This window comes from Natrix helvetica, assembly GCF_964273705.1.
Source record: "Natrix helvetica genome assembly, chromosome: 5".
Classification (NCBI taxonomy): Eukaryota; Metazoa; Chordata; class Lepidosauria; order Squamata; family Natricidae; genus Natrix; species Natrix helvetica.
In genome coordinates this window covers 105,975,846-105,999,223 of record NC_138551.1, presented here as the reverse complement: position 1 = coordinate 105,999,223, position 23,378 = coordinate 105,975,846, and the positions used below count along the sequence as shown (strand labels likewise).

General features: G+C 41.3%; 1 protein-coding gene across 1 annotated transcript in view; it reads left to right on the top strand.

The window, feature by feature from the left end:
• The window catches only part of FAM13C (family with sequence similarity 13 member C), a 55,472-nt gene that overhangs the window by 5,611 nt on the left and 26,483 nt on the right, over positions 1–23,378 (top strand). The window contains exons 2-4 of the mRNA XM_081954543.1: positions 5,984–6,164; positions 8,795–8,916; positions 16,289–16,352. Of these exons, the coding sequence (XP_081810669.1) occupies positions 5,984–6,164; positions 8,795–8,916; positions 16,289–16,352 (367 nt within the window). The remainder of the gene's footprint in view (positions 1–5,983; positions 6,165–8,794; positions 8,917–16,288; positions 16,353–23,378) is intronic.

Here is a 23,378-nt window from a genome sequence, read left to right as displayed (position 1 = left end):
TTACCCATTTGATAAGCCTTTCCATGCGGTAGGGCTGAGGAGCAGATGGGGAGAATGTATTGGGAATGTCTTCAAGGACAGTGGACAGTTTGCTATGGTTACTGGTGACCTATTTTACTCTCCAGAGTCACGCAGCTATGGTAAATGAGATTCTGCCTGCTGAGGTTTTCTCCTGTCCAAGTGTGCCAGAGTATTTGCATGCTTGAATTGTAGTAACCTTTCCAATATTCCTTTGCTGCCAACACAAATATTTAGGAATAGTTTGGGCATGGGGTTAGCTGGCTGTGAGGTTTTGAGAATCCATGCAGTTGCTCTATAAGGTCAGGAAGTAAAGGTTTAAGACACTTGTTTTTTAAAAGAGAAAATCGTGATTCCAGTAAGCTGAGGGATTCATCACAGTATCACCGCTGCTCCCTGTCTATTGAACACGTGTCTAGCTCATCACAATTTCTGTATTGCAAGAACCCTCATTGCGCAGTGGTTAGAATGCAGCATTGCAGGCTAACTCTGCCCACAGCCAGGAGTTCAGTTCTGACCGACTGATTCATCCTTCCAAGGTCGGTAAAATGAGGACCCAGATTGTTGGGGCAATATGCTGACTCTGTAAATCACTTAGGGCTGTAAAGCACTGTAAAGTGGTATATGTGTCTAAGTGCTATTGCATAGTGGTATCTAATGCAAGAACTGAGACAGAGAGGATGCAGCCATGTAAATTAATAGGAATTATATTAAATTTCAAGGATAAATAAAGAAGAGTGACTGTGTAATAGGTGGAGTGAAGAGAGAGAGAGATAAAAAAAATTCTGACTGCATCCTTTTCATTAAGTGATTTTAGAGAAAGAACAAGGATCGAGTTCTTACATAAGATGATTTTAAAAATGAGTAATGATTATTGTTTATGTTGTAAAACAGCCGGTTTTACAATGTAAAATTATTAGAGAAGGCTGGATGACATCATCCACTGCAGCCGGGTGGACTACAGCTCTCAGGACCTCTGCAGCTGGACCACAACTGGCTGTGAACCAAGAGATTTGAGGAAGCTGGAGACAGCTGGGTTGAAGAAGGTTGAGATGAGCACCATTCACATATTCAGGGCTAAGACGTGGGGTTTTGCCTATGATTTATTGAATAAAAAGCCCATTATTGGTGAAGTGTATGTAATACTATCTATTTTGGTTTGGGTCAAGCTGAGTTTACACAACTCAGTTTGACCCAAACCAAACATAAATAACTTGGTTTGTTTATGCAAACCACTATAGATGATGGCTTGATAGGGACTAAGTTCAATAGACCAAACTTCCCCAGGAATCATTTAAGGCAGCTTTCAATTCTGGAGTTAGTGAGGGTAAGGAAGTAGATGACTTCCAGGTGGCAGCAAAAAATACATTTCTAACCCTTTCTTACCATCTAGTTGTCCTGTTGCGTTATTGACATGGAGTATAGAGCATGGACAATAGCACTTATATACCACTTCATAGTGTTTTACAGCCCTCTTTAAGCAGTTCACAGAGTCAGCATCTTGCTCCCAGAAATTTTGATCATCATTTTACCGACCTCAAAAAGATAGAAAGCTGAGTCAGCCTTGAGCTGGTAAGGATTGAACTTCTGGCAGTGAGCAGTGAGTTAGCCTGCAACACTGCATTCTAACCACTGCCCCACCATGGCTCTAGAGGATTGAGAAAGGACAGATCTATGCAGAGATGTGTCCTCTGGAGCTTGCTGCTAGCTCCTGGATGTTTTGTTACCAAATTAGGTGACATCTTTGACCCCATTGAAGATGTTACCTAGTTCGGTAACGAAACGTCTGGGAGCTCAGAGGACAAACCTCTGCCTAAATTTCCCACTCGAGCTACAAATATTCTCTTCAATTTCTAAAAGGGGAAATCTGTTACCAAAACAATAAAGAGGAAAGCATTGTGAAGTTCAAATAAGGAAGGAAGATGTGAAAAGACTGTGAAAATATCTTAAACTCCTCCATTATTTCGATTATAAAGAAGGAAGAAATAAACCATAATCAGACTTGCAAGATTCTGTTAATCAAGCCAATTTTAATAAAGGTAGTTTTAGTCTTTATATTAAGTGGCCTGGTTGTGAAGACACTTTCCTCTCTTTCAAAAGATTGAGAGTTCAGGCCTAGGCAGATATTTCTCTCTTAGGACGCAAAGAAAAAAAAATATTGTGAAATCTGCATGGCGTCAGGAAAGGCATCCGGCCAGTAAAAGCTCAGCTCTATCCAGTTGCCCTGACTCTATCCTGAATTAATAGCAATAGCACTTAGACTTATATACCGCTTCATAGTGCTTTTACAGCCCTCTCTAAGCAGTTTACAGAATCAGCATATTTGCCCCCAATAATCTGGGTCCTCATTTTACCCACCTTGGAAGGATGGAAGTCTGAGCCAACCTTGAGCCTGGTGAGATTTGAACTGCCAAACTGCAGCTAGCAGTCAACTGAAGTAGCCTGCAGTACTGTATTCTAACCACTGTGCCACCACGGCTCTTAAGGGATTATTGGGTCGTAAAAAGGGAATAGCTTTAGTCTTAATATGAAATACATTTCTTTGGGCTGATCTACATCTTGGGCCCAACAATATCAAAACCCTTTTTTTTCGAAATATATCTGGAATTGTGAACTTTTTTTATTATTATTTTTTATTTTTTGAATAGACACAAACAAACAAGACACAACAAATACCATAAAAACATATTCCATTACAAATTATAAAAAGTGTGTCAATTGGTTACAAAGAACTTTCGTGCATCCCTTCCACAGTCATCACCTATAATCCATATCAAATTATATATTTTACATCAAATATATTTATATATATATTATTATCATCATACCTCATCCTTCATATGACTATAGTTGTTTTAACATCCCTTTATAACAAATATTCCAAAATTCAAAGCAAAACCACATAATGGCATTCCATTGTCTATTTTCAATATCATCCAATAACATTCTATCTTTGTGAAAAGTTCTAAATAAAAATTAATTGTTTGATAACAAAGTTTCTAAACCTCCTTTCTTAATCACTGTTTACAATTTATATCCAATTTCAATATTATAGGCTTTCATACATAACTAAGTTTCAAAACTTCCTTTCATGGTCACCATTTAAAATTTATATCAAATTTCCTCTTGTCGAATGAATATGTATGTATACATTATATCATTATCGATTATTTATCTAACTATATCCATGATCAATCCAATTTCAATATTATAGGCTTTCATACATAACAAAATTTCTAAACTTCCTTTCATGGTCACCATTTAAAAATGTATACCAAATTTTCTTTAATCAGCTTATCTTTGGTTATCAGTAGTGCTTTTGTCAAAGTTCCTCTCCTTAAATCCATCAATTCTTCTCTTTTTTCTCCTTCTATACCTTGAAATCTGGGGGTAGAGCTCCTTTCCATCTCTCTCCCCTTTCCATGTTCCATTCTTTCCATTTCCAACCACGCACAGATCACTGTCAATATCCACAGTTATCTTGCCTCTTTGTTCATTTTTCCCTTGGGTTTTTAAGACTCTAACCTCCACTTTTTCCATTAGCTGGCTATCTTCAATTTCATCAAATTTTGCTATATTACCATCTATATTTTCCAATTTCTTCTCAATTCTCTCTGATGTTTCTAATAATTTTTGAATTTCAAACATAATCTGTTGTAATGTTATGGTTTCTTCTTGGTATTGTGTCATTGTCCAATTTATAAACACTGCCACTCTAGTTGGAAAACAAAGCTTTGTTTTTCACTTCTCTCTTACTGCCAGAGACATCCAAAGGGGACCTGCATAAACAACCCATCTTATCTTTTTGCAAGCTAAAATCTTTGAAGTGCAAGGTCAAAATGATCAAGGAAAAGAGAGAGAAAAATATTTCCAGAACTCAACCTCCAACCTCCAAGTGGCAGTGTAACTTCTTTTCCCTCTGATGTTACTGCTCTCTTTATATTCCTTTTATATCCTCTTTATATTCCAAGCTTAAAAGAAACAAGGCTCTTAAGTAGAACAAAATAAAAAGAAAAAAACCCATCCAAGCCATTATTGTGAAAATAAAAAAAAAGATTTAATCCATAGGTAAAAAAAAAGTAGTAGAAGAAAAGCCAATACTTTCACTTTAAAAAGTAGGAAGTGTTTGCAAAACTCCCATCCATAGAAGACAATTTTAAAAAAAGGATAACACACTGTCCAAAATAGCTTAAATTCGTGGCATATTTTCTTTTCTTTTCTTTACAAGTTTGATTTGGTTTTAATCTTTTTTGGGCAGTCTCTTTTGTAAAAATAAAATTTCCTCAGCATATGGACACACTTTCTCTTTCCGCTTTCCTCCACTTGCAGAGCTGTCTCAACTTCAGCAGCTTGAGGCTGCACTTCTATTGCTGGCTAGAAGAGATTCTCTTGGATCAATCAGGGACTTTGCGATGTCCCTGAGATCAGCAAGACATACTCTTCCCTGTCACCATCTCTTTGGGATGGTTTAGGTCCAGATGGACCACTCAGCGGTAAAAGTATTGGCTGCGATCTCGGAGCTCTGAGATTGCACATCCGTATCGTCGCGACGTCAACTCCTTTCTCCTGGAATGTGAACTTGATGCAGCCATGAACAATTCTGTTCCATAAACTCACTCACTCACTCACTCACTCACTTACTCACTCATTCACTCACTCAATCACTCAACCTACCTACCTACCTACCTACCTACCTACCTACCTACCTACCGTCAGTCTGTCTGTCTGTCTGTCTGTCTGTCTATCTATCTATCTATCTATCTATCTATCTATCTATCTATCTATCATCTATCTATCTATCTATCTATCTATCTCTATCTATCTATCTATCTAGAATCTATCTACCTACCTACCTATTGTCTGTCTGTCTGTCTGTCTATCTATCTATCTATCTATCTATCTATCTATCTATCTATCTATCTATCTATCTATCATCTATCTATCTATCTATCTATCTATCTATCTCTATCTATCTAGAATCTATCTACCTACCTACCTATTGTCTGTCTGTCTGTCTGTCTGTCTGTCTGTCTGTCTGTCTGTCTATCTATCTATCTATCTATCTATCTATCTATCTATCTATCTATCTATCTATCTATCTATCTATCTATCTATCTATCTATCCATCTATCATCATCTACCTACCTACCATCCATCCATCCATCCATCCATCCACCCACTCACCCACCCACCCACCTACCTACCTATCTACCTACCTACCTACCTATTCAGCAATTCCCCAACACAAAATGGATTGAAATCTTGTTCAAAGGGAGATGAACCTGACAAATGGGGTCAGGAATGGGATGACATTCCCAAGGCATGGAGCTATGGAGCCTTGGTGGCAGAGTGGTTAGAATGCTGTATTGCAGGCTATCTCCACCCATAGCTTGGAGTTTGATCCTGACTGGCTCAAGGTTGACTCAGCCTTCCATCCTTCTGAGGTGGGTAAAACGAGGACTCAGATTGTTGAGGGCAATATGCTGACTCTGTAAACCGCTCAGAGAGGGTTGTAAAGCACCATGGGGAAGTTGATAAAACAAAGTGCTATAGTGCTGTTGGAAGGATGAGCTCATTAAGGCTGAGTGCCACGCCTGGAGAGTGAAATCATTCTGTTTTCCAAAACCACATACATACAACAGCAAACCCTGGGGATTTTTTTTTTATCTGGCAAACTTGAATCAGTGGGCTGTAGTAGTTAATTCTTGAAGTCTGGGATTAAGGGGTGGATTTCTTACCCCTTATATGTAAAAATGATGGTACATAAAGACATTTTATTGTTGTTTGGTGATTTTGATGGGAAGATCTGCTTAGGAAAAAGGGAAAGGGAAATTCGTATTTTTCAGATAAGCTTGGTGATAGATGTGTTGCTTTGAGCACTACCATTTTGCTGCCTGTTTTACTGGCTTAAAATTCTTTAGAGTGCTTTTTAAGATGTGCTTTTATTGATTTTTTTCTCCCCCAGAGATGAAAACAAGGAAAACTACCCAGACAAATCTGTAGTCCTAGAGGAAAGTCAGGCAGTGTTTCAAGACACACTGACCCCCTGCGATGGCACTCTAAGAGTGGGCATGGGGAACTTAAAATCCAGAAAGCCCACATCCATTCCAAAAACAGAAAATGGGAAAACCCGTGAAGAAAATCAGGTAATTTGCTTGCAGGTCTTTGCTGCAATTTTATCAATAATAAAAGAAAAGCCTCCGGATTTTATTTTTTATTTCGAAGATTGGCTGGTGTCCTCTGGCATGGGGGTGGGGAGGGGGCATTGCACAGTAAATGCAGCTGAAAAGGTTGAAACAAACCCTGAAAATAAAGACAATGTAATCTTCAAACATTCCAGAACAATTGGGATGAGATGGGAACATTTAAAAAAAACCACACTAAGACTATACGACTTTTGTAGACATTTTGGGCCTGGACAGGTTGGACATTGACTTGCATATGGGTGGACATTTTGGGTGGAAGATCCCGAGCAGAGATTCTGTATGTTTGTGTGTGTGTATGTGTGCACGTGTGTGTGTGTGCGTGTGTGTTTCGGCCCGTTTCAGCAAAATAGGTATTAACTCGGCAGGACACGTGACCATACTGGTTCAATTCTGAGCGTTGCCATCTTTATTTTCTGTCCTGCACATGCACAGAACACTCTTCATTGAAAAAAATGTAATTCCCCCCCCTTTTTAATGGTGTGCGCATGCTAGTCCTGGAGAGCTCCAAGAGATGGGCCATTTTTTGCAAAAATGGAGGCATTTTTGCCTTCCCCCAGCCCTGAAGCCTGCAGAGTGTTCCTGGGGGCTTGGGAGGACAAAAACCTTTATTTTTCTTACTGGGTAGTTTGCAGGAGCTCCCTTAGCTCCGGCGAGGCTGGAAGCCCCCCCCCCTCCTGTCAAAACTTTTCACCACCGTTTGGGTGGGCATGGCTTGGTGAGGGGTCATGTGACTGAGTGTGCATGAGTGACGTCAAGTTGGCCATGCCCACTCAATCACACGGCCCCATCTAGGCACGCCCACCAAACCGGTAGTAAAAATTTTTGAAACCCATCCCTGAGGAGCTTGTTGTCTTTCGTTAGTCAAGTGAGGGAGAGAGACTGATGACAACTAATCTTCATAAGCCTTCCTTACTGTGCAACACAAAATGCCATTTCCAACTGTTACGGCCTGAGCTTAACTTTCCAGCAGTTGTCCTCCCATCAGTAGCTCTCTGAAAATTTTGCCATCGTCAGAAGTCAGGAATGGGGAGTTTTGCTGTGGTGGTGCGTGATACATTCTCTTGTGTACTGGGAGGATTCGGCTTCTTTCAGTTCAACCTCGGCACTAAAACTGATGTTAAGATGTTCTAGGTTAGGGGCTGTCAAACTTAAGGCCTGCAGGCTGGATCCAGCCTGTGGGGTACTTAGATCTGGCCCATGGGGTTGCCCTGGAAACAGCGAAGAACCGGGCCTCAGTGCCTTTGCCAGTGAAAACCAAGAGGGCCACACGCAGCCCTCCCAGACTCCATTTTCAGCTGTGTCAGCCTCAGGCAGCCATCTGCCAGTGGAAACAGAGCTCCGTTTTCACTGGCAGAGGGCTGCAGGAGGCCATGGTGGTTGAAAACGGAGCTCGGGAGCCTTTTTTCACTGGGAGAGGGCTTGGGCTATCACAGGTGCCCCCCTGACATGAGTGACATTAACCTGGCCATGCCTCCCTGGCAGTGGTGAAATTCAAATTGTTTTACTGCTGGCCGCCGCCGCCCGGCCCCAATGCGGCCCTCAATGGAATTGAGTTTGACACCCTTGTTTTAGGCAGATGGATCAAAGAGAGCTCTTTCTAAAGCACAGCATTCTGAGGGGAAAAATGTAGAAAAATCCCCGAATGTAATATTGAGAGAAGCATATACTTTCTTCAAAGTCTCAGGCTTCATGTCAAAAAAAAATGACACCCATATGGCCACAAAGAGATATTTGCAAGTGTGTAGGCAAGGCGAACCGAAATATCTTAAGTTAGATAGAGGAGGGAGAAAAACAAGCAATTCCCATTGCTGAATGCCAATGTCATGGATGTTATGCATCCCTCAGATTTTTTTGATTGATGGGATGGATAATGCAGATGGCTTCAAAAAAAGACCTGAGCAAATTTGGGGAAACAATCTTATGTCTGCAAAGGTTCTGAGGACCTCGGTGAGGAACAAAGAGAGCCCTTGCGCTGACAGGGCCCCACACATCCCATCACCACGTTGTCATCTTCATATTTGTACAAGTAGTCCTTGACTTATGACCGCAATTGAGCCCAAACTTTCTGCTGCTAAGCAAGATGGTTGTTACGTGAGTTTTGCCCCATTTTGCAATTTTTCTTGCTGCGGTTGTTAAGGGATCACCACAGTTGTTAAATTAGTAACACCGTTGTTCAGTGAATCGCTTCCACATTGACTCTGCATGTCAGAAGGTCACAAAAGTTGATCGCATGACCCAAGGACACTGCAACTGTCATAAATATGAGTCAGTTGCTAAGTGCCTGAATTTTGATCATGTGACCATAGGGGCGCTGCAATGTTTGGGTGAAAAATGGTCATAAGTCACTTTTTTCAGTGCCGTTACAGCTTTGAACAGTCACTAAACAAATTGTTGTAAGTGGAGGACTTCCTGCCCTAAACAGCAGAATATGAATTTTTGACTTCCCTCTTCTTTCTTTTCCTCCCCCTCCCCATTTCATTTCAACCCCTCTCCTAAAGTAGATAGTCAACATCAGTCTGGCTCCCAATTCCAGCCCTATAGTTTTATTTTGCTCCTTCCTCTTTCAACAGGAGATGGGAAATGCAGGGTCTTGGCTCTCAGAGTGCCAGAAGAAAACAGCGACGTCAGCAACTGAATATGCTGAGAATGTCACACTCAGATACCAGGAAACAGCTCTCAAGTTTCAACCCAGGTATTTCTTTTGGCATAAGTGAGTCCGGGTGGCTTCTGGGGACAAGAAACAGGGGCTAATTTCCAGAATTCTCTCCAATGTCATATTTCTGTGTGGAAACCTACCAAGAACACCATCTCATCTGGTGCCCAGGTAAACTGAGAAAACAGGAAAGGGTGGGGGTGGGGAGAGATGATAGATGATAGATAGATAGATAGATAGATAGATAGATAGATAGATAGATAGATAGATAGATGATAGATGATAGATGATAGATAGATAGATAGATAGATAGATAGATGATAGATAGATAGATAGATGATAGATAGATAGATAGATAGATAGATAGATAGATGATAGATAGATAGATAGATAGAGTCAAGCAGGCCTCCTTCAGCAACCAAGAAAGAAACCTCTCAACTCCATTGTTTGTGGAATTAAAAGTACTTTTACTGGTTATGAAAAGATAGCAGTGAAGTAAAGCCAGGTCTGAGGCAGAAACACGTGAAATCATACATATCAAACATTTGCCCAACCCCCCTCCCCCCCAACAACCCCCACCCCATTGTCCAATCTGCAAATCCCTTAGGTGTAATGTGGGTTGCATCTCCAATAAATATCATCAGGTTGGTATGCAAGATGGTTGGCCTTGACCAGATCCAAACAGTGGTCATAAGCATGCGCAGAAGATGGTGAGAACTCTTTTTAACTATCACTCCTGTCCCAATTATTCCCCACCAAAATACCATGCCCCCCTCCCCGTTTCCATGGCAGCCAAAAGCAAGCAAGCGATGCCAAGGCTGACATCCGGCCCCCCTTCAGAAAGAGATGTCATCTCTGCAGGAAAAAAACACACACAATACAATACAGCAATAAAGGTATGGACATGTCAAACCCTCAAGGCTTATCAGGGTACTTGGTGTAGAACTTCTACAAAAGTCTGGGAGCTCTAACATGAGATTTGTTGACCCATTCAGCATGGGAAGGGGGGAAATGTTTCCAGGACACCAAATATTGAACGCGACCTCTATGTTTTCTGGAATCTAAAATGTCTTTAACTTCAAAATGTTGCTCTCCTTCAATAAGAAGAGGGGTGGGGGGTGCAGGTTGAGGTGGATGAAAGGAAGAAGTGTGCTCAGGTTTCAACAGGTTCACATGAAACACAGGGTAAATCCTACTAAGGTTCTTAGGCAACTCCAATCTTATGGATACAGGATTTATGATTTTCACAATGGGGAACAGACCTACATACTTCGGCCCCAGTTTCTTCGATTTTTGGGTGGTTTGCACAAACTTGGTGGATAAAAGTACCCTATCCCTAACTTTGTATTCTTTCGGTTTAGCTCTCTTCTTATCCGCTTGTTTCTTGTGAGCCTGGTGGGCTGCCTCCAATGCTTTGCGGGTCATCGGCCAAAACTGTTGAAGTTGATCACTACACTCAGATAAGGACAAAATTTGCGGTCTTTCCCACGGCAATTCAGGAATCGGAAAAAAGTCCTGGCCGAACACAACTTTGAAAGGGGTCATGCCGGTACTGCTGTGCACAGAGTTATTGTATGTCACCTTGGCATGTGGTAACAGTTCAGCCCAATTATCCTGTTGATAATTAATGAAACATTGGAGGTACTGCTCGAGAACAGAGTTAGTCCACTCACAAGCCCCATTAGTTTGAGGATGGTGGGTGGAGATCAGCCCCTGGGCAGAGCCAATCAACTTCAGGAACTCCTTCCAGAAGAGGGAGGTGAATTGGACCCCCCTATCTGAAATAATGCATTCAGGCACTCCATGTAACCGATATACATGTGAAATAAACAAATTTAGCCAACGACTTAGCTGATGGGATCTTGGAACAAGGCACAAAATGAACTTACTTGGAAAACAGGTCGGTGATAACCCAAATTATGGTATTTCCTAGACTTTCTGGCAATTCTACAATGAAATCCATTGCTATTTCCTTCCATGATGCCTCAGGGCAGACAATCCTCTGGAGAAGACCTTGGGGCTTCCCCGGTGGTCTTTTTGCGGCTGCACAGACGGGACAACTGGCTATGTAGGACTCAATGTCTTTTTTCAATGAAGGCCACTAGAATTGTCTCTCAATCAAATGCAAAGTCTTTACAAATCTAAAATGGCCTGCCATCCTCGAATCGTGGGCCCGTGGAAGAACAACTGGTTTCAGGTTAGCAGGAATATACAATTTAGCTCCTACCCAAGCCAGTCCATCTTTCATGGTGCATTCATTTGAATGTTTCTTGAACCAGTCATTGGACTCAAGGCCTTCCTTGAGTTTGTTCATTAAGTCTGTAGTGACATCTAAGTCCATTGGGCCTTGGCTCCTAGTAATCATCGGGGCAGTGAGATTTTTTGCTAGGATGACTGGATGAACCACGCTCAGCCTGGAGCTGTTGTACTGGGAAAGCCTAGACAAGGCATCAGCCATAAAGTTCTTCCCTCCCGGGATGTACTTGAGGGCAAAGTTGAAACGATTGAAGTGCTGTGTCCAACGCACTTGTTTAGGTGATAGCTTATGTGGGGTCTTCAACGCTTCCAAATTGTTATGATCCGTCCATATCTCAAAAGGGTGTTTTGCCCCCTCTAGGAAGTGTTGCCAGGTCATCAGAGCCTATCTGTCAGCCAAAGCTTCCTTTTCCCATATCGCCCATCTCCTTTCTGTTTCAGTAAGTTTACATGAGGTGTAAGCGCACGGCCACAATTTTCCCTCAGTGTTTGTTTGAAGTAACACTTCCCCCACCGCCACGTCACTGGCATCAGCTTGAACGACAAATGGAGCATCCATATCCGGTGTTTCAAAACAGGTTTTGCTGCAAAGAGTTGCTTCAATTTTTTGAAAGCGGCTTGGCACTCCATAGTCCAGTGCAAAGGTTTACCTGGTTTAGGTTTGGTGTCTCCTTTTGATTTTAGGAGATTTGTAATGGGCAGTGCAATGCTAGCGAATGAAGGAATAAATTGACGATAAAAATTTTCAAATCCCCAAAAACTTTGCAATTGCTTATGGATGTGAGGAGGTGCTCACTCAGTGACTGCTTGGGCTTTCGCCAGGTCCATGTCAATGCCATTGTGGGAGATACGGTACCCTAGATAATCTATCTTCTCTTGATGAAATTCACATTTAGACAATTTGGCATAAAGTTCAGTGGCTTGGAGTTTTTTGAGGACTGATCGCACTAAAGTCACGTGTTCATCACGTGTTTCCGTGTAGATAAGGATGTCATCAAGGTAGACTAACATGCCCTTGTACAGGTGTTCATGCAGAACTTCATTTATTAATTGCATGAAGACTGCTGGCGCCCCCTGCAGACCAAATGGGAGTACTTTGAACTGAAAACACCCCCCAAGGGCAGTTGAAAGCAGTTTTCCATTCATCTCCATCTTTGAGTCTGACTCTGTAGTAGGCCTCCCTTAGGTCCAACTTTGTGAAAAATCTATTTTGTCCAACTGGGCCAACATATCCTTCATGAGTGGGAGGGGAGTATACATTTTCCATGCAAATTCCATTAAGATTTTTATAGTTCACACATAAATGAAAGGGGCCATCTTTCTTTTCTCTAAACAATACAGGTGCGGCCACCCGTGGTCTAGTTGGTTCTATGAACCCCCTTTTTAAGTTTTTATCAATAAACTTTCGTAATTCTTCTGTTTCACATGGGGTCATCGAATAAATCTGGGGTTTCGGGAGTTTTACTCCTGGTAGGATCTCAATACTACAATCAGTAGCACGGTGGGGGGCAATGTATTGGAAGCCTTTTCACTGAAAATGTCCTTTAAGTCCCAATAGTCTTTAGGGATTTTCTCTTCCCCCTCAATTTTTTCCTGTGCTGCAGCCACTAGGTTTGTTTGAGCATTGGCTATGAGGGAGACCTTCTCCTTGCCCTCCAGGGGTTTTGTGGAACGGATGCGAAACCACCCTTTCCTCCAATTCACGTAAGGGTTCCATTTCCGTAACCAGGGTAAACCTAGTATGAGGGGCCGATTCATCCCAGGTGCAATGATGAAACTTAAGGTTTCTTGGTGATCCCCCATCCACATTTCTACTGGTTCAGTTACAAAATGGGCAGGAGCCCCCCCCCTAAGCCACTGACCCATCCAACTGGCAAAAGGCAATGGGCACTTTTAAAGTCCTTAGTCTTAAGCCCAACTTCTCCACCACTTCTGGGCTAATTATGCAACGCGTGCATCCAGAGTCCAAAAGGGCCAGCATCTTTGCTTGGGCTCCAGTAGAGGGCACTTTAAGTTCTACTGGAATGGTCATGGGGCCCGATTGGGGACTTACCAAATGGTCGTCATCGGAGTCAGACTTGCCAAATGGAAGTAATCAGAAACAAGCAGTAGACCGGGGCTTTCTTGCAGACCAACTTTTTCCTCCCTTTGGGGCTCCTCTGGGGGTGGGTGGGAGGGGGATTTTTACCTTTACCACTGTCTTCCCAGTATTTATATCTGGCTAGGTCAATCTCCACATCTGCTGCCAATTCGTACCACCGTTGTAGGTTGTGTGGGGGGGAGGCTGTTAACACAGTTCTGGTAAATATCTTGGTTTAGGCCATCCATAAAACTGCCATCAAAGCCTCTTCAGACCACCCCACATATACACTAACAGTTTACGAAACTCTTGGATGTATTCAGCTACTGGGCTTCTGCCCTGAGTAAGAGTTTTCATCTTGGTTCTTGCCTTATGCTCAGTCAGCGGGTCATCAAAGTATTTTCTCAGGGTGGCCATAAACACATTATAATTCCTCAGCAGGGGGGAGTCATCATTATGCAGAGCAACCATCCAGGCTGCCGCCTTGTTCCCCCATGCCATGGTAACAACTCTTACCTTGGCTTCCTCATTGTGGAGATCCTCTCCAAACTGTTGCATGAAATTCCAGACCTGGACCAGGAAAAATCCTAGCTCCTTGGGGTCACCTCCAAATTTCAGCCAAGAGGAGGAACTTTTCCCATTCGGCATCTGCAGGGCCCCCCTCCCCCCCTTGGTTGGGCTTGTGCGGCTGCTTCTGGGGCTCTCCAATCCTGATCAGCTCTGCTGTCTGCCCCCAGCCCCCCCCCCCCCGGGTGAGAGAGATCCTCTGCACGTCTCTCTTCTAGATCAGGGAAATCAACCTCTCTTTCAGCCCGGCTCTCATGAAAACGATGTTTCTCCCAAACCTCTTGGAAGAGTTTCATCACGTGGGATATCATGATGATAGCTAGATAATAGATAATGATAGATGATAGATAGATGATAGATAATGATAGATGATAGACGATAGACGATAGAAGATAGATAGATGATTGCTAGATAGATGATAGCTATATGATAGCTAGCTAGCTAGATGATAGCTAGATAATAGATAGATAATGATAGATGATAGATAGATAATTGTTCTGATCCCCTTCCCCTTTGTCCACACCAAAACACTCCGAGCCAAAGATACTTTACAAGATTTATTGACAGACAGACAGGTCCTTGGCAGTAAACCAACACAGATAAGCCTTAATAACAAGCCAGCAATCCAGCCTGCCACGCTCACAAGACTGTACTCCCACATTAGTTCATGCATTGACTTCTGCAAAAGGGCATGTGCACAAGCAGTCCTTTTATAGTCTGGAGAGGAGTCTAATTACCATCAGCTGAGTGCAATTACCTCCTGTAACTGCACAACTGTTCCTAACGCCTATTAGCTCTTCGGTGACGAGCATCCAACAACAACTCACTGCTGACGTCTGACTCAGTGTCCCTTGTCTCCTCCCCACTGCTCCAAGGCATGACATCAGGAGCACACTCCCTTTGGCTTTCACCACTCCTCTATGCCTCCTGGTGGCCAACCAGCCTCTCTGATCCCTGCTTGGAGTCGGAACCCTGTCCAGGGTCCTCCACATCCTCCAGAGCCGACTCATAGGGACCCTCACTGTCGGAGTCTGGTGGCAGCTCCAACGGCTCCTGCTGGGCCACAACAGATAATGATAGATGATAGATAGATGATAGATGATAGTTGATAGATAGATGATAGATGATAGATGATAGATGATAGATGATAGATGATAGATGATAGATAGAAGATCAATAGATAGATGTTAGATAATAGCTAGATAATGATAGATGATAGCTAGATAATGATAGATGACAGCTAGATAATGATAGATGATAGCTAGATAATGATAGATGATAGATAGATAATAGATAGATAATGATAGATGATAGATAGATAATGATAGATGATAGATAGATAGATGATAGGATAGATGATAGATGATAGATGATAGATAGATAGATGATCGATGATAGCTAGATAATAGCTAGATAATGATAGATGATAGCTGGATAATGATAGATGATAGTTGATAGATAGATGATAGATAGATAGATAGATAGATAGATAGATGATAGATAGATAAATAGATGAATGATAGATTAGAGATAGATAGATAGATAGATAGATAGATAGATAGATGGATGGATAGATAGATAGATCAGATATATAGGTAGGTAGGCAGATAATGATAGCTAGATGATAGACGATAGCTAGATGATAGATAGATTAGATAGATAGATAGATAGATAGATAGATAGATAGATAGATAGATAGATAGATAGAGATAGAGATCAGATGAGGTGATGTATTAAGTTCTTGGTAGGTTTCCACACAAAAATATGAAATTATATATATATATATATATATATATATATATATATATATATATATATATATATATATATATATATATATATATATATATATATATATATATATATATATATATATATATATATATATATATATATATATATATATATATATATATATATATATATATATATATATATATATATATATATATATATATATATATATATATATATATATATATATATATATATATATATATATAATGTATTCGGGTCTTTTCCCGTGTAAGGTTGAGATTGTCTTTGCAACGTTTCGGCAGGATCTCACCTGCCATCTTCAAGCTGTGGGCTTAAAATGTATATCAGATATACAGAAAGACAGCAGCTCCGGTCACACTTTAAGACCACAGCCTGAAGATGGCGAGTGCGATCTCGCTGAAACATTGCAAAGACAATCTCAATCCTACACGGGAGAAGACACGAATACAACAAAACCAGCATACCTACACCCGTGAAAATCTACGAAAACAAATATATATAAAATTTAAAAGACTGCAGATGCATTAAAGAGGTTTAGAAAATCTTTCATTTCTACCACCCAACATTCCACTCCGAGATTGTTTTGAGTGGATCCCTCTGTCTCCTACTTCTGCTTTTAATGAGCTAATGCAAAAATCCAGAAATAGATTCATTTGAGGGCGTTTCACTCCAGTTATGCTGGCAAGCTGAAGGGTCTGTGATTCTGTTTCTCCACTTCCCATTTTGCAGGACAGATCAAAGTGCATTCATTTCATCAAACGATGCCGCTGAACACCTTCAAAGGCTCACTGAGGTAAGTCCATCACAAGCCCAAAGATGCTTGGCCTAAGATGGTATCAGCATCTTCTTTCAGCTAATAAGAGGAATGAAAGAGGTAATGATCTTGCTGGGCTGGGATTCTGTCCAAGACAGTGGGACACAGATGACGATGATGTTTGTTAGTCTTTCTGATGTGTGGACTTCAACTCCCAGAATTCCCCAGCCAGCTGTGCATACCACTCATGTATGTGGCACAATCATGTTACTATAGTTATTGGGGTTTTATGATTTTATGATATTATTTGCTAATGTCATATTGTATGTACTGTGTAATGTATTATAGATCACTTTTCTTTTTTCTGCAGAATTTTATTTTATTTTTTGTTCTCTTACATATCATTTTAAGTATACATTCACATAATTGTTATTCTTCTTTACATTTATCATTCTTATACATTTATTATTTCATTCAATAGGTTATAATATACAGTTTGGGTTGCTTTATTTATCATCCCTTCTGCCTGTTTTAACACCACCTTGTTTTCCCTTTCTTTTCTCCTCCCTCCCTTCTCCCTTCCTTCTTCCCTTACCTTTCTCCTACTCTTCCTCTTCCCCTTCCTACCCTCTCTCCTTCTCTTCCTCTCCCTTCCATCCTCCTCTCCTCACCTCTTTCTTATTTTCCCCATCTTCCTTTCATTCTCTCCTCTCATAGATCACTTTTCTAAGCTGCTCTTTTTTTTCTCTAAAGTGACATAAAAGCACTTGTAGAAGAAAGTAAGTAAATACCAGTAGGAAGCACACAGAGTTCTTAAACCTTTAGTTAAGTTTCTTCTAGTTAAAAAAGCTAAAATTGGGCAAATCAAAGATCCGTAAGCCAAAATGCTGTTTTGTTACACATGTCTCATGCTGAATAATAGAGGAATCTGCAAAACTAATAGACAAATATGCAAAAGCTTTTTTTCAGATTGTACTGAGTCAAAAATATCAGAAATATAGTTTTAGATAAATATATGACATGATGAATGCAAATGCTGTCCTAAAAGTCTGGAAAAGGTAGATGGGTTGACTTTTGTGCAATTGGGCATGGTTGTATCATGGTTTGACTATCTCTGGATGCCAAATTGTTGGTCCCCTTTTTGGGGTGTGTATTTGTGTGTTGTATAAATCATGTACTTGACTAAGCTGTCTAATTCATGAGTTTCTAGCTTGACCATAGATGGGTTTTCATTCTGTTCTGAATATTGAATATTGAATACTGAATATGGAAATGCTTTTGAAGACTCTGAAATATTTTCAGCCTCTTAAGATATTATGGGATGCCTAAGGAGTGTTTTGTGAATTTTAGAGAAGGGCGAAAGGATGTGCAAAACTGGAAGAGATGATTATCAGCCTTTCTGGCTGACAGAACAGCAAGATAAATATGAAAAATTGTTTTCCAAGAAAGATTTTTTTTCCTGGCTTAATTGAATAGGGAAGAACCATCTGAAGATCATTGAGGAAACATCTCAGTGGAGACAATAAATGACTCTGTATTGGCTCACTAAGCTTATGAAAACATATCTGCATGGTTTTGTGGGAAACATGCAGTGTATAATGAAAATTCTATTGTGATAAAATTTGCTGTTTCAGGACAGCAAAGATGAATGAGTTTAGATCACGAGGGCTGCAGATTGAATGTTCCCTTTGGACAAACCCTCCTTTGCTCCTTTCCAAAGTCTGCCCCATGATGCTGCAAATATTCTTCTTGAACTTAGGGCTTGAGAAGAAAATCCACTGTATGCCCCATGGTAACCTTAGGACTGTGCCAAGGAAAGCAAAACCGTTATGCATTTTGCATGAACTGTGAGGTTATTTGCATGTGCTTGTTTTGTAGACTTCGTTCAAATGGTGGACAATCATGTGAAAACACCCAAGTAGGTTTATAACTGCTGAAAGGGAAATGGTTCTTAAGTCATTGAAATTTTGAAGGGGGCATCAACAATCAAACCCATGTCTCTTGACTTTAAAAGTGGAAGCAGTGCGAGAAATTGGGAGTCAAGAGTACAAGTTTATTTTATGTTAGTTTTCTACCAGAATCTGAACTATTCATGGTCAAGGCTAATTAGCGGTAGATAGGAGTTAATGGAATTAACCAGCGGTAGGATTCAAACATTTTAGCAATTAGTTCTCTGCCTGGTTGCTGGGTGGGCGTGGCGATGGTGGGCATGGCCTACTTGGCCTCCTGCACCACAGCGGGTGGAGGGAAGGGCATTTTCACCCTCCCCATGCTTTGGAGGCTTTTCTTGAGCCTCGGGAAGGGTGAAAACGACGTCCCCGGGCTCCGGATGCCGGAAACGAGCCCATTTCCAGACTTTTGGAACTTCCGGGAGGGCCATCTTTTGCCCTCCCAGAGCCTCTGTGCAGCGAGGCATGCACTTACCTGGCATCCAAAATGGACCGCGTGAAGACTCCTGGGACTGGCAGGGCAGGGTGGGCAGGGCTAGCCAGTCCTTGCAACTACCAGTTCAATGAACTAGATGTAAAATTAGCATCCGGTAAACCTGAACCAGTCCAAGCCTGCTGAATCCCACCCCTGGAATTAAATGTGCTGGACTCTTGAAGGTGCAAAAGAACTCAAGACTAAAGATGCGTTTGACCCCCCTTCAGGCTCAGCCTGGTCTCTCCTACAGAAGTTTTTGATATTTTTCTTGAAACAAGCTCTGAGAATCTTAGACTGATTGCATCTAACTCTGAGGACTTTCTATGCTTGGCTAGGTAGAACTATGAAATAAAGACACATAAAGGCCATTTGGCCTGTGAATAAGATTCTGATGATTTCCTTTGAGAGCTCCAGAATATTCTGCAGTTAAAAATCCGTTTCTTCAGATTTATGATATCCACATGTCATACTCATTATCTCCCTATTGAAGAGGGAGGGTGTTTGAGCCAGGATGGGACTCCTCGTGATACAACATCCTTTTAAATCTAACAAATAATTCAGAATTGACTCTAAAAGTAGCACAAGCTACACAGGGCTGGGTTCTGGCAGAGACTACTGCCAGTTTGCTCAGCGGTGTGCCATGCATGCACGCACGCTTGATACACACTGTGCGCGCATGCACAGTACAACTGAAATTGCTCTGTGCATGCACAGAAGCAAAAAACAACTGGGAGAACCGGTTTGGGGACAGCGCAGGCCTGGGTCCCTGCCGGTTGCAGCGACACAAGCCACCAAGCTACTACCGGTTCGGCCAAACCAGTCCGAACCTGTTGGAACCCCCCACTGATGCTACACCCCCTTAAAAGTTCATCACACTAATTGAAGTTATGTAAACATTGGGTTGGGAGATATAATCACATTATATAAAACCTATTGCCACCTCTGGTGGCCACACCCAATTAGTTCTTTGTTTCGGTTGAGGAAAGTAGAAATACTTTTGAGGAAATTGGAAAAGTTGGGCAACAGTCGTTTTAGTGATTCGTTTTAGGGAAGCTCTTCCTCCATTTCCATCATAGATAAAGTGATGCAGCATTAGACATGAATCCAACACTAGAAATGACTGGTTGCATTTACATTGTATTTGCATAGCCCCAGAGACTGGTGGGAGGAGTGGCTCAACACAAGTTGAAGAGAACTGGAACTTCCTCCAGTGGATCAAGCCAACCGAGTCACTGGTTGCTTTTGCATTGCGTTTGCATAGTTCCAGAGACTGGTGGGAGGAGTGGCTCAACACAAGTTGAAGAGAATTGGGACATTGTTCCAATGGATCGAGTTAGGGACCTGAGTGGCTAATGGCATCTGAATCATACAACTAAAGGTGTTAAACAGGAAGGCAACAAAAGAATATCTATTTGTACTGACTCTGTGTGAGGGCCTCAGAAGTGTGGATCTAAGCAAATGTGTAGTCTTAAACATCAGTTTGAAAACAGCAGAAATTAATCCTTGGTAAGCGCTTGTGTTTTACAATTGTATTTTAGAATGCCTACTTTAGTTCAGTGATTGGGGGACTGGAAGCTAAAACATAAAAAACAGTTGCAGGAATTGGTTATGTCTAGTTTAATGAAAAGAAGGAATAATAAGGATGACATGACAGAGGTCTTCCAATATCTGAGAGGCTGCCACGAAGAAGATATTCTCCAAAGCACCAGAAGGCAGAACAAGAAGCAATGGAGAGCACCAATCTAGAAATAAGGAGAAATTTCTTGACAGTTAGAACAATTAATTGGTAGAATGGCTTGCCTTTAGAAGTTGTGGGTGCGCCAACACTGGAAGTTTTAAAGAAGAGATTGGACAACCATTTGTTGAAATGGTGTAGGGTCTCTTGCTGAAGCAGGAGGTTTGGAATGGAATAGAATGGAATAGAATAGAAATATGAAATAGGATAGGACAGGATAGGATAAGGTAGGGTAGGGTAGGGTTGGGAAGTGTAGCGTAGCATAGCATAACACAGCACAGCACAGCATAGAATAGAATACAAATATGGGGTAGGACAGGATAGGATAGGATAGGATAGGATAGGATAGGATAGCAAAGCATAGCATAGCATAGCATATCATATGAATAGAATAGAATAGAAATATGGAATAGAATAGGGTAGGATGGCATGGCATGGCATGGCATGGCATAGAATAGAAAGGACCTTGGAGGTCTTCTAGTCCAACCCCCTGCTCAGGCAGGAAACCCTATACCACTTCAGACAAATGGCTGTCCAATCTCTTCTTAAAAACTTCCAGTGTTGGAGTATCCACAACTTCTGGAGGCAAGCTGTTCCACTGATTAATTGTTCTAACTGTCAGGAAATTTCTCCTTTGTTCTAAGTTGCTTCTCTCCTTGATTAGCTTCCACCCATTGCTTCTTGTTCTCCCTTCAGGTGCTTTGGAGAATTTTTGACTCCCTCTTCTTTGTGGCAACCCCTGACTAGAAGATCTCCAAGTCCTTCCAATCCTGTTACGCTTGTTATTTTGAAAAGTAGAATGAGGGAGTTCAGCCTTTGAAACATGAGTTTAATATAACCAGAAATTATAATTTCTTTTTCTCTTCCTGCCTGCCGTCCTTGTGTTGTATTTTGAGAGGTTTTTTTGTAAGTGATTACTTATGATGGTGGTTTCATTTTGATGCTTTGTTGATCACTATTCATTTATTTCAAAGATAAATTATATAGTGATATCATTTAATGCGGCTCTTCTTAATATTGTTAGAGAACTTCAGACATCAAATATCTGTGAACATTGGGGGAATCATCAAGTCTCCAAAGCTTTTGTTCAATAAATTTTCTTCCCCTTTCCTTTTGAAAGAGCTTCATCATTTGTCATATGTATGAGAGTCATGAAACAGATTAAAACCTGGCAGAATTCTTGTTTGACTGGTCTAACTAATTCTAAGTGGTTGACTAGGTAACAGCCAAATTAATATTAAAATAGAGTCAAAGTTATTGTTGTTGTTGTTGTTGTTAATCATCACACAGTCAGCCAGGTTGGGGTTTGCCATTTTTGTCTACCTATTGAGTCCTTTACCTATCAAGGACCTGGGATAGGCAGATGTGGATGTTTGATGGTGTTACAGATATTGTTGCAGATGGGAAGCAATTCCAAGTAAATTCCAAGCCGCCTTCTGCAATTGACTGATGGCAAATTCGTGAATGCCCATGGCAGTCAAGTGGTGCTCCAATTGTTTTGGGAGTCCACTCAAGGTGCCTATTACTATTGGTACTACCCTTGCTTGCCCTTGCCATAGTCGTTCTATTTCTATTTGTAGGTCTTTGCATTTTATTATCTTCTCGGGTTCTTTCTCTTCTTTTCTGCTGTCTCCAGGCACTGCCACATCCACTATCCAGACTTCTTTTGTCTTTCTAATTGACAACTGTTAACTCCAGGGTATTGTTGTTGTTGTTGTTATTATTATTTCAATGTTCTCATTTTTTTTACCAGGTGGTAAAAAATACTCAAAGCTGTTAAATTTTCAAAAACTGGAACTTCACTGTATTAGTATTGCTAAAGCCACCCTTGTTTCTAATCACATATTCTCCTGGCTACTTTTTTACCATAATCCATAGTTATAATCAGAGGTGAATTATGGATCAGACAGATGCAGGAAGTGAATTTAAAGAAGGAATGTATTTTCTCTGAATGGAGAACTTATGCACAGCACCTATTTCCATTCTTTTACTGTTAGTTTCTGAATTTGCTTCTCCTTATTTCCATGGGATTGATGGGAGCTAACCCTTTCTTTATAGGGTTGTGGTGGCTCAGTGGCTAAGACACTGAGCTTGTCTATCAGAAAGGTGGGCAGTTCAGCAGTTCAAATCCCTAGCACTGCATAATGGAGTGAGCTCCTGTTACTTGTCCCAGCTTCTGCCAACCTAGCAGTTCGAAAGCATATAAAAATGCAAGTAGAAAAATAGGGACCACTTTGGTAGGAAGGTAACAGCGTTCCATGCACCTTTGGCATTGGGTCATGCCAGCCACGTGGCCACGGAGACGTCTTTGGAAAGCGCTGGCTCTTCGGCTTTGAGATGAGCACCACTCCCTAGAGTCAGGAATGACTAGCACATATCTGCGAGGGGAACCTCTACCTTTACCTTTATCTTAACCCTTTCTTTATGGAATGACCAATCCACGAGATTACACTTTTGTGAAAAACACTATTCACTCAGTCTATGTCGAATTCCTTAATATCTGGATTTCTTTTGAAGGGATGATAAACAGGCAGATCCCTAATTCAGGGCCTCCTAAGAACCTGTGGTAAGCACTATGATGTAGTCCTAATGGCTTCTGGATGGCTTCCTCAAGGTCACCTCCATGAGTCTCCACACTTGATAGATGAAGAAGGCAAGATTTTTGTGCGAAAGTATATTGATGGAATAATACGTTCTGTGTGAAACCTGGGATATGAGTCAGAGAGAACCCAAGCAGATAACTAACCTTGCTTTCTTGGACTTGCCTGTAGAAAGGGATGACAAACTGCTTGTTTTGTTCTGGAAATTAAAACTATGTCTTAGCCCTTCCAAAAATGGAATATCTCCACCAGGGCAAAAAGAAATGGAACCTGTCCTGCACTTCTGCAACTGACCTATCTTCTGCA